At 41.4% G+C, this 24,672-nt stretch overlaps 1 protein-coding gene across 2 annotated transcripts in view; it reads left to right on the top strand.

The window, feature by feature from the left end:
* The window catches only part of CHST9 (carbohydrate sulfotransferase 9), a 280,985-nt gene that overhangs the window by 154,675 nt on the left and 101,638 nt on the right, over nt 1–24,672 (top strand). The window contains exon 4 of one of the 2 annotated variants that reach the window (XM_086372893.1): nt 12,637–12,678. The exons of the other annotated variant lie outside the window; for it this stretch is intronic. Within the exon in view, the coding sequence (XP_086229019.1) occupies nt 12,637–12,678 (42 nt within the window). The remainder of the gene's footprint in view (nt 1–12,636; nt 12,679–24,672) is intronic. 2 annotated transcript variants of the gene reach the window in all.

Below are 24,672 nucleotides of genomic sequence, written 5' to 3' on the forward strand. Positions count from 1 at the left end.
TAACATTTATCTCACACCTTTAACACGATTCTCTGTTGCCTCTCTTTTAATTGCAATCAAGCACATTTATCAGAATTTTTTTTTTTTTTTTTTTTTGCCATTAGTATAGGGACCTCTGCACTTTAGAAAATAATAGGATATGAGTGACAGTCTCTCATGGAATGTTCAATTTTTTTTTTTAATTGCAAAATGAACCTAACAAGTGTTTGCATGCTTTCCCAGGGTCTGCTATAGCCAGGCCTTCTCAGCAGCGACGAACAGTAGTGGTCATTGTTTGCTAGAGGACAGCTGTGTGTTGACTTCCTGGGAATTAGAAGAGAATTTGTGAAAAGCCAAGTGATAGCATTCAAAATATCCTTAATCAGCATGTTTATAGAATAATCAGTATAAACCAAAAAAAAAATTGCCCCATATTAAAAATATGTAACTCATACTTAATTTATATGTAACTATTGTTGTTTTTTTTAGTATTAAATGACAGGTATTACAAAATCATGACAGTGGTTCAGTTAAAATAATTTTGGACCTAAAATACCCAATACATAAATGGTTATGATTAAATCAGAGGATGATGTTTTTGATTGTTGAATATATTAGAGAGTTTCTCTTTCTTCTTCCTTTCTTTATCTTGATGCAAATGTACAGTATTTTTTAAAGGTAAAATGTAAATGCATTCCTAGAATTCAGTTTACCTTTCTGGTGTTTATCAAGGAAATAAGAAAAAACCATTTTCCTCTTCCACGTTTGAAAAATAAAACAGAAATAATCAAATGATTACTTTTTAACTCCATAGCAGAAGTCTTTAAATAACAACTTACTGACACATCTGGATTAGATCCTGGTTTCACACTGAAGAACCAATAATGTCCTATTCTTAGTATTCTAATTATAACCACAATCTGTGAATTTCAGTGAATTTTTCAGGAAACATGCAAACTTGGCAGTAAAGTTATTGAGAGATTGTAAAAGTCAGTCAAAGACTAAATGATCTGAAAGATGGATTTCATTATTCCTGTTTTGAAGTAACATAATGATTGTTGGCAGAAATAGATGCCTCTGATCAGCTTGCATTGTTAATCTTTTCTCTCCAAAAGATTTGGAGAATCTTTTGTATCCAGATTCAATACAGTAGGATCCCATGCAGTATAAATTAGACGTCATATTCTTTCCACTAACAAAGTATCAAATGTAGCATTGTCACTCATGAGACAGTGTCAACAGAAGATATTTGTTATAAGTGAAAAATAAGAGATTTACACTTAAGATAGAAGACAGGATTAAACTTTTGGTTCATCTTTGCTGATATTAATAGAAATGTAAACACCAAGGCTAAGACGTGACTAGTTTCTATTTTTTAAAGAACTTGTATGAATAGTGTAACACATGCAGACCTGAGAGGTACTGCATGTTCAATTCCGATGACTGCAAGAAAGTGAGGATAATGTTAAAGTGAGGAGCTGAGGTTAAGAGGAGCTCTCTATTTTGGATAACTTAAATTTGAGATCACTGTTACCTACCCAAGCTAAGACACTTGTTGATGATCTACTGCAATCATCCAGGTAAAAAATGATAACAGCCAGAACTGGGGAAGGGACAGTGAGGCTGGAGAAGTGGGTGGATTTAAGAAAAGTCTGAAGAAAGAATAGACAGCACGTGGTTATTAATAGCAAGTGAGGGTGAGGGATTTGAGAGGAATTCCAAGGATGACTGAGGGCACTAGTCCTGGAGAGTGAGCACTGGGCCAGGAGCATGATTACAAGAGGAGGACTTCAGACTGGAGGAGGCACAGTTTTATTGCTTGGGGAGACCTACAGGCATGTGCACTGAGCACGTTCTTATTTCAGCCTGAGGCTCAGGTGAGAGACACAGTTTAGACATGTGGGGGGTCAGTGATATAAACGTAGTTATCATCAGTGCCAGCAGAGTGGATGAGATTACTCCAAGAAAGTCTGTAGGTCAAAAGCATAAAGAGTCTGTATTTCGGATGAAAATAAAAGGCTTGTTGTGGATCATGCTATTTAGCAAAACAATCCCAAAGATGCACAGAAGGGAGGGAATGGTGTGAACACCCTTCCAAATCAGGTACATTATTTTATGAGAGTAGCTCTTTTCCAGCTAGAATTTATGATGAGGGAGGGACTGCCCTGGCAGACTAGCAGTTAGGACTCCATGATTCCAATGCTGGGGGTGCAGGTTCGATCCCCAGTTGGGGGACTGAGATCCTGTGTGCCACATGGTGTGGCCAAAAAATAAAGGAAAAAAGAAGAACTTAAAACAAGGGAATATTGGACATCAGTGCAAGTCTCACAGTCAAAGAGCAAAACACCTAGCCATAGAACAAGGCAATAAAGAATTCAGAAATTGGACTTTGATCTTGAATTCTTAGGTAATTACATACACAGTGTCAGTGTGAATGCAGATTGGGGCAATCAATATGAAAAAACAGTATAGAGCTTCCTCAGAAATTGAAAATAGAACCACCATATAGTCCAGCAATCACTCTTCTGGGTATTTACCCGAAAGAATTGAAATCAGGATCTAAAATATCTGCACTCCCATGTTCATGGCAGCATTACTCATCATAGCCAAGATGTGGAGACAACCTAAATGGCCATTCACAGATGAATGGATAAAGAAAATGTGGTATATGCATACAGTGGAATGCTATTCAGCCTTTAAAAAGAAGGAGATTCTGCAACAGACAACAAGATGAAGCTTGAGGATTTTATGCTAAGTGAAATAGCAGAAACACAAAATATTACATGATCCACTAACATGAGGTACCTAAGATAGTCAAAGTCATAGAATCAAAGCATGAAATGGTGGTCACTGGAAGCTGAGGGCAGGGGGAAATAAGAGTTATTAATCTCCAGGCATTAAATTTCAGTCAAGCGAGATGCTTTCCAGTCCTGCAGTACAACACTGTACCTATAGTCAACAATAACGTATTGTACACTTAAAAATCTGTTAAGAGAGCAGATCATTGTATTTCCAGATGCTGTCTGGCTGGGTGATTGTCTTCGAGGCAGATGTCAACAGAAGACAAGCCAGAAGGGATGGATGCACAGCCCTGTGCTGGGGGCTCTGATAAAGGGTGCCAGTTATTAAAACAAGCCTAGTTCTTTTAACTCCCAAATCAGAGAACTCTCACTGCTCCACAGCTGCTGCTCTAGAATTGTGTAAGATCTGTGTTTGGGAGGAAGTCCAGAGATGATCTGGTGCTAATTTTTCATTTTACAAATGAATTAAATAAAGCCCCAAGAGAGTAACTTGTTAAAAGTCAAACACCTGCTTTTGGATGCAGTCTGCTGACATTCGGAGCATCCCTGTTGGACTCCGACACTCTGTGTGGGACCCCCGACACTCTGTGTGGGACCCTTTTCAAAGGAAGTGAAACTGCTTTTGCATATGCCCTCTGCATGCCTTGCAGTTGAATCTACTCCAAAGTTAAGGTTAAGAGTGCAAGCTCTAGTCTTCAATGACCAGGGCTGGAATCCAGCCTCTGTCCCTTGGGAGTCATATGACCTTACTCTCTCTCAATTTAGTCTCCTTATATGCAAAATGGAGATAATAATAGAGGACTAAGGGAGAAAATACCTGTCAAGTCCCCAATGTCTAGCTTATGCTGTGATCACAATACATTTTAGGAGTCATTTCATCACTTTTAATATTACTTTTTATTACTTGCCTCTGTCTTTTAGCATCTGGGATGGAAATGTTAATAACACCCAGAGGTTTATTTTTCTGGCATGTAATGTGCATGAAACAAATATTTGTTGAGAGAATGACAAAAGAAGAAAAGATAGTGAAGGAGAAAGGTTACAGCATTCGAAGATCTGTCCTCATTGTCTGGTTGACATTCTGAAACGTGGAAAAGTACCAGGTATTTTTATTATGACTTTTACCCCTTTTCTGACCTGTGAAATATGCAGCAGTGCTTTTAAGAGAACATAGGAAAGCTCAAGAAGGAAGGTGTGTGTCTCCATGTATTTTAAGCAGGGCAGACTTTGTGCAGGTTTGCCATTGTTTTTTACCGCTAAAAGCTTCTTGCGCCTTTTAGCATCCTCACACCCAGCATCTCTGTGTTCTAGTCAGGGGTTCAGAGTAAAAAGTGCTTTCCCTTAATGAGCTTGCATGTGGGACTGACACCTGACACAATGATTTCTATCACAAAGGAGGCTTCTGTAGATGGTGGCATAAGGGTTAGGAGCCTGCACTCTGTGGCTGGATCCCCCTAGTTTTGGATCCAACACTTGGCAGCTTTGTGAGCTCGACAAGTTCTCTGAGCTGTGCTTTCACCTGTAAAGGAGGAATAAGCATCTAGTACTTACCAGGTCAGGTCAAGGAACAAATGAGTTTTCATCCATCAGTGCCTAGGCTGGCATGCTCTTTGCTCCTGGCTTTGCCCGCATCCCAAATGAGCAATAACTACTAAAGTTCAGAATAGGATCATCCTAAACACAGAGAGATGAGGTCATCAAGGTTAAAGAAGGAATGGGACTTTGTCAAACACAAGGAAGAGAGTTGGCTCTTTCAGACTTAGGACTAGAAATGAACGTGGCCTTGTATAGGGAAAATAGTGGCCTTGTATAGGGAGTTGCACATAAGCAGTGATCTTATTTTAATGAGCACTGGATGAGTGCAGCATTAGATGAGATCTGGTAACAGTGAGAAGCAAAGAGAGGTTTAGAGGAGGAGATTAGCATGAGCAAAACAATTTCTTACATGATTAATTTGGTAAATAAATATTAGGGTGGAGATTGAAATTAGGATATCAGTTTGGAGACCACTGCAATAGTCTAGACTTTGATGTGCTCAGGCTCTTGGCGGGATTGATGGGGGGGCTCATATAAAAGAGAATGAGTGTTGAGATGTAGAAAGAAAAGATCAGAAGGTGATTGTCTGGAGACGGGTGTGGGGAGGAGATGAGGGGGAATGTCAGGTTCGCAAGCCTGACTGGCGGAGAAGTCTGTATAATAGACACACACATGCAAGTTCAGAGGGACCTGTGGTTTGGGGGAAAGGATTACGAGTTTCTTTCAAGTCTGGTTGCATTTGATCCAACAATAGAACACCCATATGGAAGCTAGAATTTGGAGAAGCAGAGTTGAAGTTCAGGAGAGGTCAGAGCTAAGCTTGTGTATATACTTGGGACTGAATCAAGTACAGGGGAGAGTGAGAGACAGGAGAGGGGGTGAAATTTCTGCGAGATGGCCTGGCAGGAGTGAGGCGGGGTAAGATGCCAGCAAGAGACAGCAGTGACCATCAGGGGAGGCGATGTATATGACAGCACTTATGGGGGCACGGCTGAAGAAATAGAACATAAATAGGAAAAATTTGGTGACTGCCCCGTTTCCTAGAATCCCAAAGCCAAAATGGACACATTTTGTAGGTGAGGAATTAGGGCTCAGCAAAGCGGAGTTCGGTGGTTTCCCCTGGGATGGTTGCAGAGTCAGACGTGCCCCTTTTCAGCACTCTTCTCGTTTTCCAGGCTGCTGCTTGGGCTCTTCCTGTCTCTCAGTGCCTCACTGCATATGGTTAGATCTGTACTCTGTTTTACACAAAGCATACTGTAAAGTGGGCTTCCCTGCTAGCTCAGTTGGTAAAGAATCTGCCTGCAACGTAGGAGACCCCAGTTCGATTCCTGGGTCAGGAAGATCCACTGGAGAAGGGATAGGCTACCCATTCCAGTTGTTCTTGGGCTTCCCTGATGGCTCAGATTGTAAAGAACCTGCCTGCAATGCAAAGACCTGAGTTCGATCCTTGGATTGGGAAGATCCTCTGGAGAAGGGAGCAGCTCCCCACTCCAGTATTCTAGCCTGGAGAATTTCATGGACTGTGTAATCCATGGGGTCGCAAAGACTTGGACACACCTGAGCGACTTTCACTTTCATACTGTAAAGTGCTGGGGCTTCTGCAAGGGGAGCCCGCACTCAGCCAAGGGCAGAGCACAGAAGCTGCGTCGGCTAGAGCGGGGCTCCTGGAAAGGAGTGCTCTGTACACACATGGATATTTGCTCTTGCCCTACTTCTCTATTTCATGTGTATTTCCTTTAGTTAACTAATCTTGCAATATTTAGAAAACGAAATAAACAGTTTACCCATTCACTCCTTATTTTTGCACACATTTTAATTAAACAAATATTTATAATTGGTCTTCCCTGGTGGGTTCAGTGGTAAAGAACCCACCCGCAATGCTGGAGACACAGGTTCGATCCCTGGGTCAGGCAGATCCCCTGGAGAAGGAAATGGCAACCCACTCCAGTATTTTTGCCTAAAGAATCCCATGGACAGAGGAGCCTGGCAGGCTACAGTTCAGAGGTTACAAAAGAGTCATACACAGCTGAGCGACTGAACACGAATATTGTTTCCCAAAAGATATTGAAATGACATACTGTTTTATATGAAGGAGACTGTAAATCTCAACTGCGTTTATAGCCCAATGATCGCAATAATTATAAGCCACATCAGTTAAAAATTGAAGTAGCTGTTTTTGAAAGTGCATAAAAGTGATGTCCCATGTCTGAACCATTTGCACCACTTAGCATAATTTTATGGAAAGGATAGCCACTTGCGATCTTAACCTTCTTATGAATTTCTTATGAAGTCATAGAAATCTTAATACCTTTCTAATGTTCTTCTTGAAGGAAACAATTTGGGAAATGCCAAGGACAAAAACATAGGAAGCATTTAACATAAACTGGAAATCATTAATACTTAATGGAGAAGCATAAGCCATTCTGAGGCATTTTAAAGCAGCTATTAAAATCATCCCTTCCAGGAGGTGTTAAAAAACAAAATCCATCCGAGTAAATTTGCAGATCTAATTGGCTTTATTAAACAATTCAGGAATTGGGCAACATTCCATGTAGCAAGTTGAGAGGAGCTCTGAGGGAGCTGTACAAGATGGAAGGGTTGTTTAGGCAGAAAGAGGAAGGGATAAGGAAGGATCAGATTACAGCATCTTCCTTTGGTGGATGAAAAGGGTCTCTGTGGCTAATTACGTCATCAGTGCTGACCAGAAAATTCCCAACTGACCGGTTAGGATTACATTCCTGGGGGAAATTCAAGCTACAATTAGGTTAAGTCTTAAGTTTCTGCTTGGTGACATGGGCTTAGCATGAGTGAATCCATTTTGGATTTGTTTCTTTTTTACCAGAGGCTAGGAAGTTCTTCAAAACTAGTGCTGTCTTACTCAAAGAAAGACTTAATGGAAATAGAAACCATAAAGCCCAAGGCTTAGAAGAAAGTGGGATTGAGATTCAAATGACTTCATTTTAAATGCTATTTGTCATCACAGATTTCCACTAAGTTTGCTTCCACACCTGGCTTCCCATGGGGCCATTGGGTCAGCGGTTCTTCTGTGTTGTTTATCGTTTGCTGATAGGGAGGGGTGCCCTTTCAGGGTTTCTTCAATTTCAGAGCTGCAAAAACCGGTTCTGAAAATAGTTGGCAGTATCAGTTGGCCAAATATATTTGCTGAAACCCCTTTTGTTTTGAACCAGGGAGGCCCAAGATCAAGAAAGACTTGGGTTAACTTAAGGTTAACACAATCACAGGTTTCTTCTTTTTTTTTTTTCTTGGTACTATATATTTTATTTTTATTTATTTTTTAATATAAATTTATTTATTTTAATTGGAGGCTAATTACTTTACAATATTGTATTGGTTTTGCCATACATCAACATGAATATGCCACGGGTGTACATGTGTTCCCCATCCTGAACCCCCCTCCCACTTCCCTTCCCATACCATCCCTCTGGGTCATCCCAGTGCACCAGCCCCGAGCATCCTGTATCATGCATTGAACCTGGACTGGCGATTTGTTTCACATATAATATTATACATGTTTCAAAGCCATTCTCCCAAATCATCCCACCCTCGCCCTTTCCCACAGAGTCCAAAAGACTGTTCTCTATACAGGTTTCTTCTTTTGCAAACTTCTAAGACTCTCATCACTTTCTGGCTTCTTCTCTCTTCTGTTACTGTATTCTCTTGCTGACCATGCGCAAGTGGTCTCAAACCCCCTTCCTGAGTGGTAATAGCCCACACAACCCTCCAGAGTTTTCTCTGTGCTGAGGTTCAGGGGATGGAGGGAAAGAATACTGAATTGCTAGACTTGGAGGCTGAATTCTGGAGCCAAATTCAGTTCTAACTCTAGTTTATTCATCCTGGGAAAGCTCCCTAAACTTACTCTCTTTCTCCTTCTGCTTCTATTCTTTTTAATTATCTTTTGATTTTTATCAAAGTAATGCGTACTTAGTTAAAGTATCAAGTGCGATAAAAGTTCTTTGAACTAGCTTCCTTAAATGAGTTCCCTGACTAAGTAACTCTCTCCCTTTCCTAGATATAATCTACTGACTGATGCTTCCAGCCAGCTGGCCACCAGGGTCTCACCTGCTGTCCCCTGAGCCCACCTGTAACTTCTGATCCCACCAGTAAGGGTGAATATGGACCAAGATTAGTTGTGTTTGTCCCCATTGTATCTGTTAATATAACTATTTAATTCTAAGTTATATAAAACCAATGACATACAGATACATAAAACAGTTGCTATTTCTATGAAGCTGTTTTGGTAAGACTCAAAGTTGAGTTACTAAAAATAAAATGCTACAGAATCAGGTGTGAAAATAAAATGGTAAAATATTAGGAAAAAACTCAAATCTAAAAGGATTTTGCTTTGTGTCTTTCAGTTCTCAATCCACTTTAATGGGACTGAAACTAGGAAATGTAGATGATGATAATGATGATAGGTGCAGTTTATGTAAAAAAGAAATACATTGTTTTATTCCATAAGCAGAAGTCCAGGTCATGCTCCAAGGGATTCTTCTGGTATTAGATTAGATGAGGTTCACATAAAGTGCTCAGCATAATGTCTAATATTTAACAAGAATTCAGTACAGGTTAGCTGTTATTGTGGTTCAGTTCAGTTCAGTTCAGTCACTCAGTTGTGTCTGACTCTTTGCGACCGCATGAATCGCAACACGCCAGGCTCCCTGTCCATCACCAATTCCTGGAGTTCACCCAAACTCATGTGCATCAAGTTGGTGATGCCATCCAGCCATCTCATCCTCTGTCGTCCCCTTCTCCTCCTGCCCCCAATCCCTCCCAGCATCAGGGTCTTTTCCAATGAGTCAACTCTTCGCATGAGATGGCCAAAGTATTGGAGTTTCAGCTTCAGCATCAGTCCTTCCAATGAACACCCAGGATTGGTCTCCTTTAGGATGGACTGCTTGGATCTCCTTGCAGTCCAAGGGACTCGCAAGAGTCTTCTCCAACACCACAGTTCAAAAACATCAATTCTTTGGCGCTCAGCTTTCTTTACAGTCCAACTCTCACATCCATACATGACTACTGGAAAAACCATAGCCTTGCCTAGATGGACCTTTGTTGGCAAAGTAATGTCTCTGCTTTTTAATATGCTGTCTAGGTTGGTCATAATTTTCCTTCTAAGGAGTAAGTGTCTTTTAATTTCATGGCTGCAGTCACCATCTGCAGTGATTTTGGAGCCCAAAAAAATAAAGTCAGCCACTGTTTCCACTGTTTCCCCATCTATTTCCCATGAAGTGATGGGACCAGATGCCATGATCTTTGTTTTCTGAATATTGAGCTTTAAGCCAACTTTCTGACTGTCCTCTTTCATTTTCATCAAGAGGCTCTTTAGTTCTACACTTTCTGCCATAAAGGTGGTGTCATCTGCATATCTGAGGTTATTGATATTTCTCCCAGCAACCTTGATTCCAGCTTGTGCTTCATTGAGCCCAGCGTTTCTCATGATGTACTCTGCATAGAAGTTAAATAAGCAGGGTGACAATATACAGCCTTGACGTACTCCTTTTCCTATTTGGAACCAGTATGTTGTTCCATCAGTCTGTGATGAGTGAAAGCCAAACTAGAACATCAAAGTATATCCTGCCCAGAAATATAATCTCATTATTAGGCCCCAGGGTCAGGTTTCCTGAGACCCTTGAGAAGTTGGCAGACAATAGTTTCCTGGGGCTTGAAAGAAGGGCATGGAAAATTACTATTCAGTGGCTATAGAGTTTCAGTTATGCAGGATGAAAAAGTTCTAGAGATATGCTCAGCTTACAGTCAACATACCATCCAGTATATTTTAAAATTTACTGAGGATAGATCTAATGTGTTTTTTTCCTACAATTAATAAAAAAAGAAAAAAGAAACTGGCAGATGACCTTGACATAGCCTTTCTAGTTGAGCCATCACAGAGATAGGGAAAGAGGCCACCATGTCCACGTTTTTAAAGGAAATGACTTGATTATCATAAACCTGAGGGCTTAGAGGCAATACCTGATGAGAACCATTTCTCATGCAATTAGTAAACTGCTTAGCAGAATATCATAAGAGATAAAGAAGCAACTGCATTTGACTCTTTGAATAGCCATTTTTTCCACTTCAATTTAATTTCCTTCCCTGGTTACGTGACAGATTACATCAACAATGAGATGTGCCGGATAAAATCAATTTTGAATGAGGGAAGATTTTGAGTCCTAGCCTAAACAATATTGTTATCACCAAGCCACGCAAGTGTGACCTTAATCATGCTATTGTTACATGGGTGAACCAGTAAATAGAGAGTTTCAGTCACATCAAAGTGAGCCGAAGCAGTGGATTACATATCAAGTTCCAACCCTTGAGGATCAGTTGTACCAGAAGACCTATAACTTATTGATGAGCTATACAAATGACTTATAAATGCCTTCATCCAAAATGCAGAAATTACTAAATCAAGTGCACTGCTGATACCTTATCCCAGGAAACTCATGATAATACAACTCAATATATTGTTTATATGTATTTTTTAATCATTCTAAAGATAGAATAGCATATTAAAAACCTTTTTAAATTTTTGTTTACTTTTATATTTTTTCTTTTACATTTTATTGAAGTATAGTTAATTTACAATGTATTAGTTTCAGATGTACAACAAAGTAATTCAGTTTAAATATATATAATATATATATTCCTTTTCAGATTCTTTTCCCTTATAAAGTTATTACTAGAATAGCATTAATTGACAGAACTATAAACTGGTATATTTTAGCACAAATGAAATTTGATGAAAGAATAATTATGCAAACAAGCACTGATAGAATCTTTCTTTCAATTTAGGTTAGAGAAACAATATTATATACGAATTACACTGATAGGAAGTTTTTTAAATGGAGCAGAAGAGCAGGACCAGAGAGCTAAGCTTACCATTCTATGTATAAGCCTCATCATTCTTAAGTATTTGTTCAAATTTTATCCACATACTTTGAAAGGAATATTTTTGAAAAACAAGACAGTATGCTATCTACAGTCTGTGAGGTCGCGAAGAGTCAGACACAACTGAAGCAACTTAGCACACATGCACGGACTGTAGCCCCCAGGCGCCTCTGTCCATGGGATTTCCCAGGCAAGAATGCTGGAGTGGGTTGCCATTTCCTCCTCCAGGGGATCTTCCTGACATGGAATTGAACCCATGTCTCCTGCTGCTCTCTTGCATTGACAGCCAGATTCTTTACCACTGTGCCACCTGGGAAGTGGGAAGCCTACGTATTATATGGTTATAATATGTTTTTTTAAAAGAGGAATTGGACCAGTGTAATGTAGAAAGCAAAAAGTCTGAATAGCCATATAATTACCATCTTGCGGTTCCCTCAACTTGTTCTCAGAATGAGTTGAGATTCACTTCTCCCCAGAGATGACTAAACCAGAAGAAATATTCTATATTACATTGAGCAACTTCATCTGGCAGAAAAGGTCGTCCTTCTTGATTATCAGGATGAAAAATTGTTGGCTCAAGGGAACCCTCAAGATTTCTTTCTTAGAGCTCTTCACGATAGAATTAACTTCCAGTATCTCTGGATGATATAAAAATATCCATAGGATCTCATCCCTCAAAAAGCTTTTGTCCTTTTATCCTAGACTTCAGTTCATTTACTCTTTCAAGCTTCACAACCCAAGTTATCCAAGAGTGGGCCATTGGATATTCCATACCAGAAGATGTACATGGTGTTTCTATCCCAGCTATCAATTTTATGCACAGATCTATCCCATGTACTCAGAAATTTTAAACAGAAACTATAATTGTGTATCAACACCTTGGTAGATTATGGAGTAGAATGCAAAGAATCCAAGGAAATTTTCTTCCTTGAAATGAATTTGTTACAATACCGTTTCTGTTGTTTATGTTCTGGTGTTTTGGCCATGAGGCATGTGGGGATCTTAGGTCCTCAGCCAGGGATCAAACCCTCACCCCTTGCATTGGAAGGCAAAGTCTTAACCACTGGACTGCCAGGGAAATCCCAAGATGAATATTTTCCATCTCCGCCTACCCTAGCAGTCCCAGTTCGATTTCTCTGAGGCAGAAGGTATAGGCACAAAGCTGTCTTTTCTGTGGCAAAGTTTAAAGGTAATGACAAGTTTCTTAATATGTGATATCAAGCCCGCCACCACTTGAGTAGCCTAGAAACACAGGGATGTCATATTCTATATCATGACCCTCTCCCTTCCCATGATTTTCTTGCCTAGCAATAAAATATCAGAGACTTTGAGGTATGTCAATGTAGAAAGTTTCTTAAAATGTCTTTGCAGGTGATGGTAATATGTGCATTTCCTGTCTCTTCTTTTCTAGGATGGGAACCTGTAAATTACTTGCAATCTACACCCAGAATCAGTGAGTAAACTCTCCATAATGTTTGGGTCTCAGGTAGTTTTAGACAAGCAAAGCAAAAGTGTTAGTCAGTCAATTGTGTCCAACTCTTTGCGACCCTATGGACTGTACCTGACCAGGCTCTTCTGTCCATGGAATTCTCTAGGCAAAAATACTGGAGTGGGTTGCCATTCCCTTCTTCAGGGGATCTTCCCTACCCAGGGATCGAACCCAGGTCTCCCACATTGCAGACAGTTTCTTTGCCATCTGGGCCACCAGGGAAGCCCCAAAGCCACAATAACTGAAAACCCTGTAGCGTCACTTTTAAATACCTGTTCTGATGATCCATCACCAGAAAGCACAGCCTAGGTGGCATTTGAGTTTTATAAAGTCTTGGAGGATAGGGGAGAAAAGCAAGCAAACCATGATCCTTGCCCTCAATAAATTTACAGAGGAAATCATAGACTTTGAAGATATATTCCAGTTATATCTAGCTTAATGAATAATTAATATCCATCTTATTTGAAAAAGTTCACATTTTACCTATTTTTATTTTATAACACTTCCCTGGGACATTGGACTATATTCTTTATTTTCCAGAAATGTCTTCCTCTAAGAATTCAGTAAAACCTTCTTCATTCAGGTATTTTGATTATACAGTTTTTGACAGTTTGACCCAGACCAAGATGAAATTTACTTATGAATTGTCAGCATGGCATGGGTTTGATACAAGAAACAGAGAAAACAGCTGTAACCTATTTTAAAAGAATAATTGTTTTTATGGTTTTGGCACATACGGTGGTCTTTAGGCAAAAAGATTCAGCTGTAAAATAAGGATGCATGTCATTTAGTGGCTTTCTCCTTAGACAGGCGTTATTGGCAGATTAGAGTATTGAAAGTAATAAAAGTGCATTGCTTTCAATAAATCTGACTTCTGTAGTTCAGGCTCACGTCCCCTTTTTCTTCCCACCTCCCCAAACTCAGTATTCTAGTCTACTGAAATGTACTGTGTGTTATATATGGACATACATGTTTGTTAGTAGAAGAGGATCGATTCTTATTATCTTATTTTTGAAACTGACAAATATACATTTTAATTTTTTGAATGCCTATCTGTAACATTGATCACCTGGATGACAGTCATGTATTTATTTTTACAAGAAAAATGATGTAGCATTCCCTTTTATTTTCTGTGATTTTATACCAAAGGAATTTTTTTTAATTTAAAACTGTATTTTCACAAAGCAAGAAAGACAAATTCCCAAGATGATAGTGAAGATTTAGGGGGAGAAAAAATAACCCCCAAATCATATCATGCCCTCCTTGTGGCATGTTGAAAAGTCAGAGCAGTAACCAAATCACCATTCATTCATTCATACAACAAACACTTAGCCAAGGGCCGTGCTTATTGCTTCAAGGTGTGTAGAGATTAATAAAAACTGTCTTCTTGTCTACACTGTGCTGGCAGCCCGTAAGTTGAAGCAGAGATGGAGACAGTTTTCCCATGTGATAAGTGATGTGTTATCCTTATAAGCAGAGTGTTTAGGGAACACTGAGATGATACCATTAAATTTGACTAAAAAGTTAGGGAAATATTCATAGCAGGTATAACACTGGAGCTCATTCTTTAAACATAAATTCAATGTCTACAAGTGGAGAAAAGGACATTTCAAATCAGTGTGAGCAACATATGGAAATAGAGAATATGTGGATTGCTTAAGAAAAACAGCAGACGTGTTTGAGGTGGAGAGCTGAGGAGGTGGGGAACAATATATGGTCTATTAAATGGTATATTGCTAAGATATGCCCTTCCTTAGAGGTTGGAAACACCAGCTGGAGCTCACAGAAAGATTTGAGAGTTGTCTGTAGAAAGCTGAAATGTAGAGAAGTGGGAATAGATTAAACTGTGGACAATTGAGAGAACTTTCAAGAATAGGCTTCTCCTTCTTAGAGGAGAGAAGAGGAGATAAATAAATAAATAAACATTTGAAGGTGTATACAAAGAGATTCGAGGGAGTTTATGTCTGAGAGCTTCAGTCTCCTTTCCGTTTTGCTGTTGGATGAGTGTGGAATGCCTATTAGAAAGGCACAAGTTTGAATCCCTGCTCCAGAATCTGTGAGTCATGTAACACGGGCAGATCACATAACCCACGTACATTTCAGTGTTGGCTTCACTTACTGAGCTCTCGTCTATAAAATGAGGATAACAGTACACACAGCTTATATGGGTTGTTGCGATTATTGAAGACAAGCTTGTACAACATATTCATACAAAGGTGCTCTATACATGAGAGCTGCGAGATGATTGTCATCTGTGAATAGGAGCTTGTCTCCAGGGGGAGAGAAAAAACAGAATGAGGAATGAAGATTGGAAAGGGACATGTGCAAGTGTTTCCTTTAATATTTATTTATTTTTGACTGTGCTGGGTCTTCATTGCTACACTTGGGTTTTCTCTAGATACAGAGAGCAGGGAAGGTTACTCCTTTGTGGTACGTGAGCTACTCATTGTGGTGGTTTCTCTTGTTTTGGAGCACAGGATCTGGGGTGTGTGGGCTTCAGTAGCTGTGATGCATGGACTCAGTAGTTGAGGTTCTCGGGCTCCAGGGCACAGACTCTGGAGTTGTGGCACATAGGCGGGCTTAGTTGTCCTGAAGCATGTGGGATCTTCCTGGACCAGAGATCAAACCAGTGTCCCCTCCTTTGCAAGGTGGATTCTCAACCACGGAACCACCAGGGAAGCCCTGTGAAAGTGGTTTTTAAGCAGCATTAAGAACCCTTTATGAAAGCATGATTTTGCAAGTACAGTCATATTTATGTGTCCCAGAGCAGCCAATAGGGATGTTTCAATGGCCTGAGTCAGAGAAGGTCAAAGCAAGCACTGTGTCATTGAGAGAACAATTGAGAACGTTGATGAGTTCCAGTCTGAGAAGCTTGGAGACTGATATTCCAGGACCTGTTCTCCAGCCTCTACCCTGAGTTGGCAGACTATGTTTTCTAAGGGTCAGCTGCCTGTGAGCCTATGGCTCTGATCATTATCAAGGAAAAGAGCTGAGTTGCCAAAGAGGCCAAGGTTGTCTACTCTCCTACCACCTAAGCTCCAGACATAGTTGTCTGCTCAGAGACCCGCCAGACCCTTGCCTGCCTCTCCTACCCTCTCACTGACCGCCCTTGGCTCACAGTCCCTACCCCAGCCTCTCTTCCACTTGAGTTTTCATTCTTCCCTAGCACACGAGACAGTGAGAAACATTTCTATCTCCCCTGGAATAGAACAGTGGCATTTGAACCAAGTAAAAAAGAGCCCATCTGCATGTTTCTTGTCCCTCAGGTCATCAGCACCCCTTCTAGACCTTAGAACAGGATTCACTGGGTACAGCAGGCAGGGCCACACTTCCTCTCCCATACCTGGAAGTTGGTTATCCTACCAGCCAAGAGGATGATGTCTGGTGCCCTCTTAAATTCTTAGTTAGCACTGGGGACCCCAAGAAAGAATTGCCAAGATCTACCTTGACAGTTAACTTCCCTCGGAGAGAGATTTGAATGGCTGGAGAATGTCCTTCATATGCCAAATGGAAGTAATAAAGAAACTATAGGCTGTACCTATATTTTAATTAATGGGAGCTACAGTCCTCCATGGGGAATTTGGTTGCTTCATGCAGTGAGTGAATATATTCAAGAAGAATATACTAATTCAAGGTGCTAGTATGTGTAAAATAGATAACTAGTGGGAACCTGTTGTATAATACAGGGAGCTCTGCTTGGTGTTCTGTGATGACCTAGAGGGATGGGATGGAGTGGAGAGGTGGGGGAGAGGTCCAGCACAGAGGGGATATATGTATGTGTGCTTCCTTGCTAAGTCACTTCAGTCATGTCCGGCTCTTTGTGACCCCATGGACTATAGCCCGCCAGGCTCCTCTGTCCATGGATTTCCCAGGCAAGAATACCGGAGTGGGTTGCAAATGCCCTTCTCCAGGGGATCTTTCCTACCCAGCGATCAAACACGCATCTCTTATGTCTCCTGAATTCTCAGACAGGTTCTTTGCCACTAGTGCCACCTGGGAAGCACTATATCCCAGGCTATATGTATACATATAGCTGAATCACTTCATTGTATGGAAGAAACTAACATAACATCGTAAAACAAACTGTATCCCAATTAAATATATATATATGCATGTGTGTATATAAATATATATATATATATATAACAGATTGGTTCCAAATCAGGAAAGGAGTATGTCAAGGCTGTATATTGTCACTCTGCTTATTTAACCTATGTACTGAATACATCATGCAAAATACTGGGCTGGATGAAGCATAAGCTGGAATCAAGATTGCCGGGAGAAATATCAGTAACCTTAGATATATAGATGACACCACTCTTATGGCAGAAAGTTATGAAGACCTAAAGAGCCTCTTGATGAAAGTGAAAGAAGAGAGTGAAAAAGTTGACTTAAGCTCAGCATTCAGAAAACTAAGATCATGGCATCTGGTCCCATCGCTTCATGGGAAATAGATGGGGAAACAGTGGAAACAGTGATGGACTTTATTTTTCTGGGCTCCAAAATCACTGCAGATGGTGACTGCAGCCATGAAATAAAAAGACATTTACTCCTTGGAAGAAAAGCTATGACCAACCTAGAGTGCATATTAAAAAGCAGAGACATTACTCTGCCAACAAAAGTCCATCTAGTCAAAGCTACGGTTTTTCCAGTATGGATGTGAGAGTTGGACTATAAAGAAAGCCGAGCACCAAAGAATTGATGCTTTGGAACTGTGAGAAGTTCTTGATAGTCCCTTGGACTGCAAGGAGATGAAACCAGTCAGTTCTAAAGGAAATCAGTCCTGAATATTCATTGGAAGGACTGATGCTGAAGCTGAAACTGGAGTTTCAGTACTTTGAAACTCCAGTTGGTGATGGACAGGGAAGCCTGAGGTGCTGCAGTCCATGGGGTCGCAAAGAATCAGACACAACTGAGCAACTGAACTGAACTGAACTGATGTATATATATAAGCACCTTCAGTTCAGTTCAGTTCAGTCGCTCAGTCGTCTCCGACTCTTTGCAACCCCATGAATTGCAGCACCCCAAGCCTCCCTGTCCATCACCAACTCCCGGAGCTCACCCAAACTCACGTCCATAGAGTCGGTGATGCCATCCAGCCATCTCATCCTCTGTCATCCCCTTCTCCTCCTGCCCCCAATCCCTCCCAGCATCAGAGTCTTTTCCAATGAGTCAACTCTTCGCATGAGGTGGCCAAAGTACTGGAGTTTCAGCTTTAGCATCATTCCTTCCAAAGAACACCCAGGGCTGATCTCCTTCAGAATGGACTGGTTGGATCTCCTTGCAGTCCAAGGGACTCTCAAGAGTCTTCTCCAACACCACAGTTCAAAAGCATCAATTCTTCGGCGCTCAGCCTTCTTCACAGTCCAACTCTCACATCCATACATGACCACAGGAAAAACCATAGCCTTCACTAGATGGACCTTTGTTGGCAAAGTAATGTCTCTGCTTTTGAATATGCTATCTAGGTTGGTCATAACTTTCCTTCCAAGAGTAAGCGTCTTTTAATTTCATGGCTGCAGTCACCATCTGCAGTGATTTTGGAGCCCAAAAAAATAGTCTGACACTGTTTCCACTGTTTCCCCATCTATTTCCCATGAAGCGATGGGACCGGATGCCATGATCTTCATTTTCTGAATGTTGAGCTTTAAGCCAACTTTTTCACTCTCCTCTTTCACTTTCATCAAGAGGCTTTTTAGTTCTTCACTTTCTGCCATAAGGGTGGTGTCATGTGCATATCTGAGGTTATTGATATTTCTCCCGGCAATCTTGATTCCAGCTTGTGCTTCTTCCAGCCCAGCGTTTCTCATGAATAATAATTGAAACATTAGGAAAACCCTGTCAAATTCAGACAAAACTCTACATTTCTGTGAAAATACAGCTGCTGAGACTCTTTAGAGTGTGGGTAACCTCAAAGCTCTTTCTTCTCGCTCAGACTTGGTTCCCAAAGCCCACCCTCCTGTGACTGCCAACAGGGAGTCACCTAGAATTCACTTCGAAGTACTTTGCTTCCTATACGTTCCTTCCAGTCAGTTGCAGTCACCTATGGATAGATAGATGGTTCTAGATCACATAACATCCTCACTCCCCCCTCACAGCCCTTCCCTACGGGACAAGAGCCATGCTGAAGTGTAGCCCATCTCTACCTCCTCGAGAGTAGGAAGCCCCATACAACTCTTCTGATTGGATTTCAGGCTGGGATTTTCCCACTTGACACAAACACACATCAGCCCTTTCTGGAATGTGCTTTAATCACCTGGTGCCATGTCAACCAGACCAATGTGCCCTCTACAACTGCCAAGTATTCCTTCCTGGTTTGTATGCAAGCAGATCTGCTAGAGCGAGCATCTCACCTTTCATTTTAAACAAACACAACAGAATACCAGTTATAAGATGAGCAAATCACAGGGAATACAGTCAGTAACATTATAATAATCTTATATGGTGCTCAATTTATAAGAATTTGTATTACCGTATTGTACACCTGAAACTAATACTGTAAGTCAACTATATAGCAATGAAAAATTAAATTAAAATTTTAAACACATACACAGGCATCTCTATTTTTTATGTCTTTTGCTCTAACTACATCTTGCTTCTGTTTCTTCCTCTAGCCAGCATGTCTCCCATTTCTGGGTTCTTTGTTTATTTTTCCCTTTATATTTCATCTCTACACTTGATACATCTCACAGGTTTTAGTAACTCTTGGGAGACAGTCTTTTGTTTTATGTCCAACTTGGAAGAACCCAAAACTCAGGTCCATTCAGTGGCAAGCTCAAAATTAGGACTGTGTGTGCCACAGCTCTTCATTTCTATGTTTGCTTGGTTGTTTGCTTCGTTGTTCTTCAAAACTCCTTTGCTGCGTAATGAAATGCTAGTTCAGTGTGGAGCAACCCCATGACTCTTTGCCAGCAAGAATATGGTTCAGATTGTAGCATCACAGATTTAGGGGTCTGGAGAAAATGTTCAAGGCAGAGTCTAAACTTGAATCTTCTTACTCTGAACCCTCTACTTCCTTGGACTTCCGTTTATAGAAACTGGAGGAGAAAAAAGTGATTTCCTTCTATTTCATGAGTGGGAGTAGTAATTCCAAATCCTTTCTTAGGGACGTTGAACTCAGAAGTGTTCCTTGGATTTTCATAAGGAGAATCTCTGGGCAGGGTTTATGTCCCAGGCAGAGGGTACCCACCTTCATGGGTGATGCCCTTTCCATGCTGCTAGTGTTCCCTCTTGCCGAGGTCCAGCCCTGGCTCCTCTCCTAGGACAGAGGGCTGCCCTTGTGGAAGAGCTGCAGTGAAGTGCGACTTTAAAGGAAGAGTTGCTCCTGGTGCCCCTGCAGGTGCCCATGTAGAGTCAGCACACACATCTGCTCACGTTCTAGAGCTGCATTCTGTTGGTGCGTTCTCCTACGCAGTTCCGGAAGGGACTCCTGCTTCTGTTTACCCACCGTTCTCGGGTTCACCTGACTCCCAGAGAGGAAGGCACAGCTCGGATGCATGAGCACTGCAGAATGTAGAGATACGGCTTTCCTACAAGTGGGAATCCATCCCCAACCCTGGGCATGGCTCAGGGCATTTTTCAGGGCACATAATGCTGTGTCCTCTGTGCTCAGCTTCTCTGGGGAACCAGGAGAATTGAGAAGGTGCCATGATATGAGAGGGGCTTCCCTGGTGGCTCAGATGGTAAAGAATCTGCCTGCAATGCAGGAGACCCAGGTTCGATCCCTGAGTTGGAAAGATCACCCTAGAGAAGGGAATGGCTACCCACTCCAGTATTCTTGCCTGGAGAATTCCATGGAGAGAAGAGCCTGGTCAGGTACAGTCCATGGGCTCGCAGAGAGTCAGAGATGACTGAGCAACTGACACACCACACATGATGTTAGAATCAAGGCCAGGGTTACTATGCAGGTTAGAGTGTAAAGGGGGCAGTTACCCATATTGTAAGTGTCCCTACCAAGCCCTTCACTTGCATGTGCCTTGGGGGACATGCTTGCCATTGTCAGCCAGAACATTCTTTTCTGTAAATCCAGGATTACCGAACCTGACAGGAAGGGATAGTTAGAGACTTTTCTACAGGCTTCCTCAGCTTAGCTGAGCATTAAGCCTTACAAATCTTATAAGAATTGATGAGCACGGTGATATATATAAAAAATGCAACATAAACCTTCAGATTCATGGCGTAACCATCTCAACTGAAAAGCCTTTATGCTTCAGGATTTTAAAAAATTACCCTTTGCCAGCCTTGCCTATGCTCAGACAGACTCCAGCATTCGAACAGCTTGCAAATTCTACACAAACGGATGCTGCTTTGTCCACATCCATCAGAAGAGTGGCATTCTTGGGGGTCTTTTTCTCTTGTGGGAGAAGGGGGTGGACAGACATTATTATTCTCATATGGGAATGATTAACCAAAGAAAAGTGGCAGCCCACAGTTAATTTAGCTGTTCTTTTAAATGTTTTTTCTGGTACCTGAATTACATGGACATATTCTTTTAATAAGCTGATCTGTTTTTCCCCTTCTCATTGAGGTGCAAAGTAATCTAGAGGGTCAAGGTTTCCAATCTTTTTCTCTTGCATTAAAATGATCTGTCATTTCCATTGTGGCTACACCCAAAAGTCAATTTTTGGTCTCTTTAAAGTGCCCTATAGAATAATTCAGTGGTGAGAGGATGAAATTGTTCTCAAAGTGTAACTGCTCCCCTTGCTGGTATATTGTAGCAATGACATTCATCTTTAAAAATGCAATCCTGGTTCAGAGCAAGGGTTTTTGTTTGTTTGGGAGGTGGGTTTTTTTTTTTCTCTTGGTACTTCTCTATGTTTTTGAACTTCACAACAAATTGAGGCTTAATCTAATGAAACTGGATAAGTTACTATAGTCATCATACATTATAAACCAGTTATGTAAAATTCAATAAAATAAGAATTTTCTTAATATTTCTCATGCCTGGAAAATAAGCAAATACTCTGAATGATGTTTAGTGTTAATGTTGTTTTAAATAAAAGAATCTTTTAATTTTTTAGTACAATTTATATACAATAAAATACACAGGTAATTGTCTGACTCAGTGAGTTTTGATAGTTGTAAACAGGCTTCCCTGATAGCTCAGTTGGTAAAGAATCAGCCTGCAATGTAGGAAACCCCTATTTGATTCCTGGGTCTGGAAGATCTGCTAGAGAAGGGATAGGCTACCACTCCAGTATTCTTGCTGTGTGCTCAGTCATGTCCAACTCTTTGCAACTCCACAGACTGTAGCCCACCAGGCTCCTTGGTCCATGGGATTCTCCAGGCAAGAATACTGGAGTGGGTTGCCATTTCCTTTCCAGGGGATCTTCCCGACCCAGGGATCGAAATGCGTCTCTTATGTCTCCTGCACTGGCCAGAAGATTCTTTACCACGGCGCCACCACCAGAGAAGCCCAATTTAATTCACAGCAGAGGTAGAATTAGTAAGAATGTATTAAATACCTAAAGGCAAATCACTGAACTTGGGCCTCTCTGAGATCTGATGTTGGATAAACGGGAGTCATGTTACTGAAGAAGGACAAGAAGTCAGATTGGGAGATTGATGGAGGGATATGGGGTGACGACAAAACATTGTCTGTGAAAGTGAGTCGCAGGCAGTTAGAATAGCAGGGGACCAGCGGGCCAGGGGGCAGACTCAGGGGTCCAGGCTGGGGACCTACTGCACACGTGGGCAAGGAGGGAGCTGAGACCCCAGGAGAGGTCTCTGGGCAGAAGCCAAGCTGAAAAGAAGTGAGAAGACTGACAGCCCAGTGAAGAAGGGATTTCTAAAGCACAGGAGACCTGGACCCAGAACCAGCTAAACTAGCCAGAGAGCACGGTTAATGCTTTTTAGTGTCCTAAGAAATCTTTGTTTACCTTAAGGTTGTGAACATAGTCTGCTCTTACTCAAAAAGTGATGATAGCAACTTTAAACATTGAGAAGAATAATAAGGACATTTTGTAGGCAAACAAAGAGGCATGTTTATAATAACTGAAACACAGGGCTATCTCTGTACTTTTATAAATTTATGACTACTTGTTAATTTTCAAGTATCTCCTTGATGTATCCTCTTTTTCTCTAAGAAACAGAAAGTAAGTCTTGGTGTTTTGAGAATTGTTAGAAATGAAAGACTAGGAAAGAAATCTCAATGTGAGGTTTGAATGTCCTGTGTATGATAATGACTTTAGATAATGATCTTTAGAGTACAAGTGATTTTATAGCATTATTCACTGTCCTTGAGCAATGACTTTAACTCCAAGGAGCCCAACCATGCTATTCCTATTCTTTATCCTTATCTCTGGAGAAGAAGGATGATAGCAAATTATCAGACTTTCCAAATAATATCATTTATCTATACATTGATTAAAATACACAAAATTTGTAATATTTTAAATACATGCAATATATTATGAAAAAGATACAAATTTAAACAGGAAGCTCTGGTAGCTCAGTGGTAAAGAATCTACCTGCCAATGCAAGAGATAAGGGTTTGATCCTTAGGTTAGGAAGATTCCCCTGAAGAAGAAAATGGCAACCCACTCCAGGAGTCTTGCCTGGGAAATCCCATGGATGGATGACCCTGGTGGGCTATAGCCATGGGGTCATGAAGAGATGGGACTGAGCAACTAACACACACACACACACACACACACACACGTACACGTGCTAGATGTTGGATACGCTGTGGTGAAGAAGCAGACCAGGTACCCACCTCTTGGTGCTTCTTACCTGAATGAGAAGAGTCAAGTAAACAGGTATTGTTTAAAATTTTTGTTAGATGCTCTGCAGATATTACAGGGCACCACCAATAAAAGTAACAGGGGGAACCACCTGTAGGGAGGCCTTCCTGAGCAGGTGACATCTAACCAGAGACTTGGTTGACAGGGATCCAGCCACGTGGGGAAGAACAGTCTTACGAGCCAAGCCACTCAGGTGACAGCCTTAGGCAGGTAAGAGCCATGTAATCCAGGCTAGGGTAGGGGCAGTGAGCAGAAGAGAGAGACAGGGTAAGACCAGCAGCAAGGTCATGGAAAGGCTTCTTTTGACTACGGTCAGGAGTTAAGTTGACAAAGACTGTTCTACCTTACAGCTGAAGCCCACGTTCCTCACAAAAGGAACATGGGGTATTCATAGCTAGAATAAGGGATTATTAATTATACTGCTGTTGTTTGGAGTCTCTGAAGAGTCTCAGCTTATATTGATAAGTGATGACTGATGGCATGTGGCCTGGGATAAGGGGATCACTCACTGGTGTCTGTTGAACAGAATTCTCAGGACAGGAGGTCCATAGACACATGGAGCAGAGAGGGACATGCTGACCAAGGGGATTTAAACTTAGAACCCACATCAGGGCCATGAGGTGCCTTGCACAGACATAGTGAAGAAGTAGGGAGAAGGCCAGGGTCCCAGCATTAGGGTGAGGCAAAGTCAGGAATTAATGTCCAGAAGTTAGGATGAGACCATGCATGGGACACCACATCTCCCATACACCAGCCAGGTATAGATCATTCTCAAGCAGGTAATGTGGATTGAACGGCAAGAAACCAGAAGCAGGAAATTCCACTAAATGAAGTTTCAAAAAATTTGTGTACATTGTGCTGAGTCGTAAAGGAAAGGAAGACAGGAATCCAAGAATTGTTGTGCAGAGACCTCTCTCCATTGTCAGGTTTGCTGTGGGGTAGCGGAGCTCCTATGTGACTCTCTCCGCCATTTGAAGTTATTTCCTGCCTCTGGGAAGTGTAGATAAAATATGATTTGCCAGCATGTACCTTTCCCAATAGAGTCTTCTAGAGAGGCAGGGCTGCAGCTGGAAGCTACAACGTGGCTCTGGGCAGGCAGATGAATGATCTGGTTGCAGGGTCAAGGCCAGCATCCTCTCCCTGCCTCTGTGCCCTGACCTGGTCCAGCAGAGTCCCCCTCTCCTCTTCTCTGATAAGCGTCCCCCTTACCCTCTCC

This window comes from Bos grunniens, chromosome 24 (assembly GCF_055505025.1).
Source record: "Bos grunniens cultivar Pamir isolate PY7600 chromosome 24, Bosgru_T2T1.0, whole genome shotgun sequence".
Classification (NCBI taxonomy): Eukaryota; Metazoa; Chordata; class Mammalia; order Artiodactyla; family Bovidae; genus Bos; species Bos grunniens.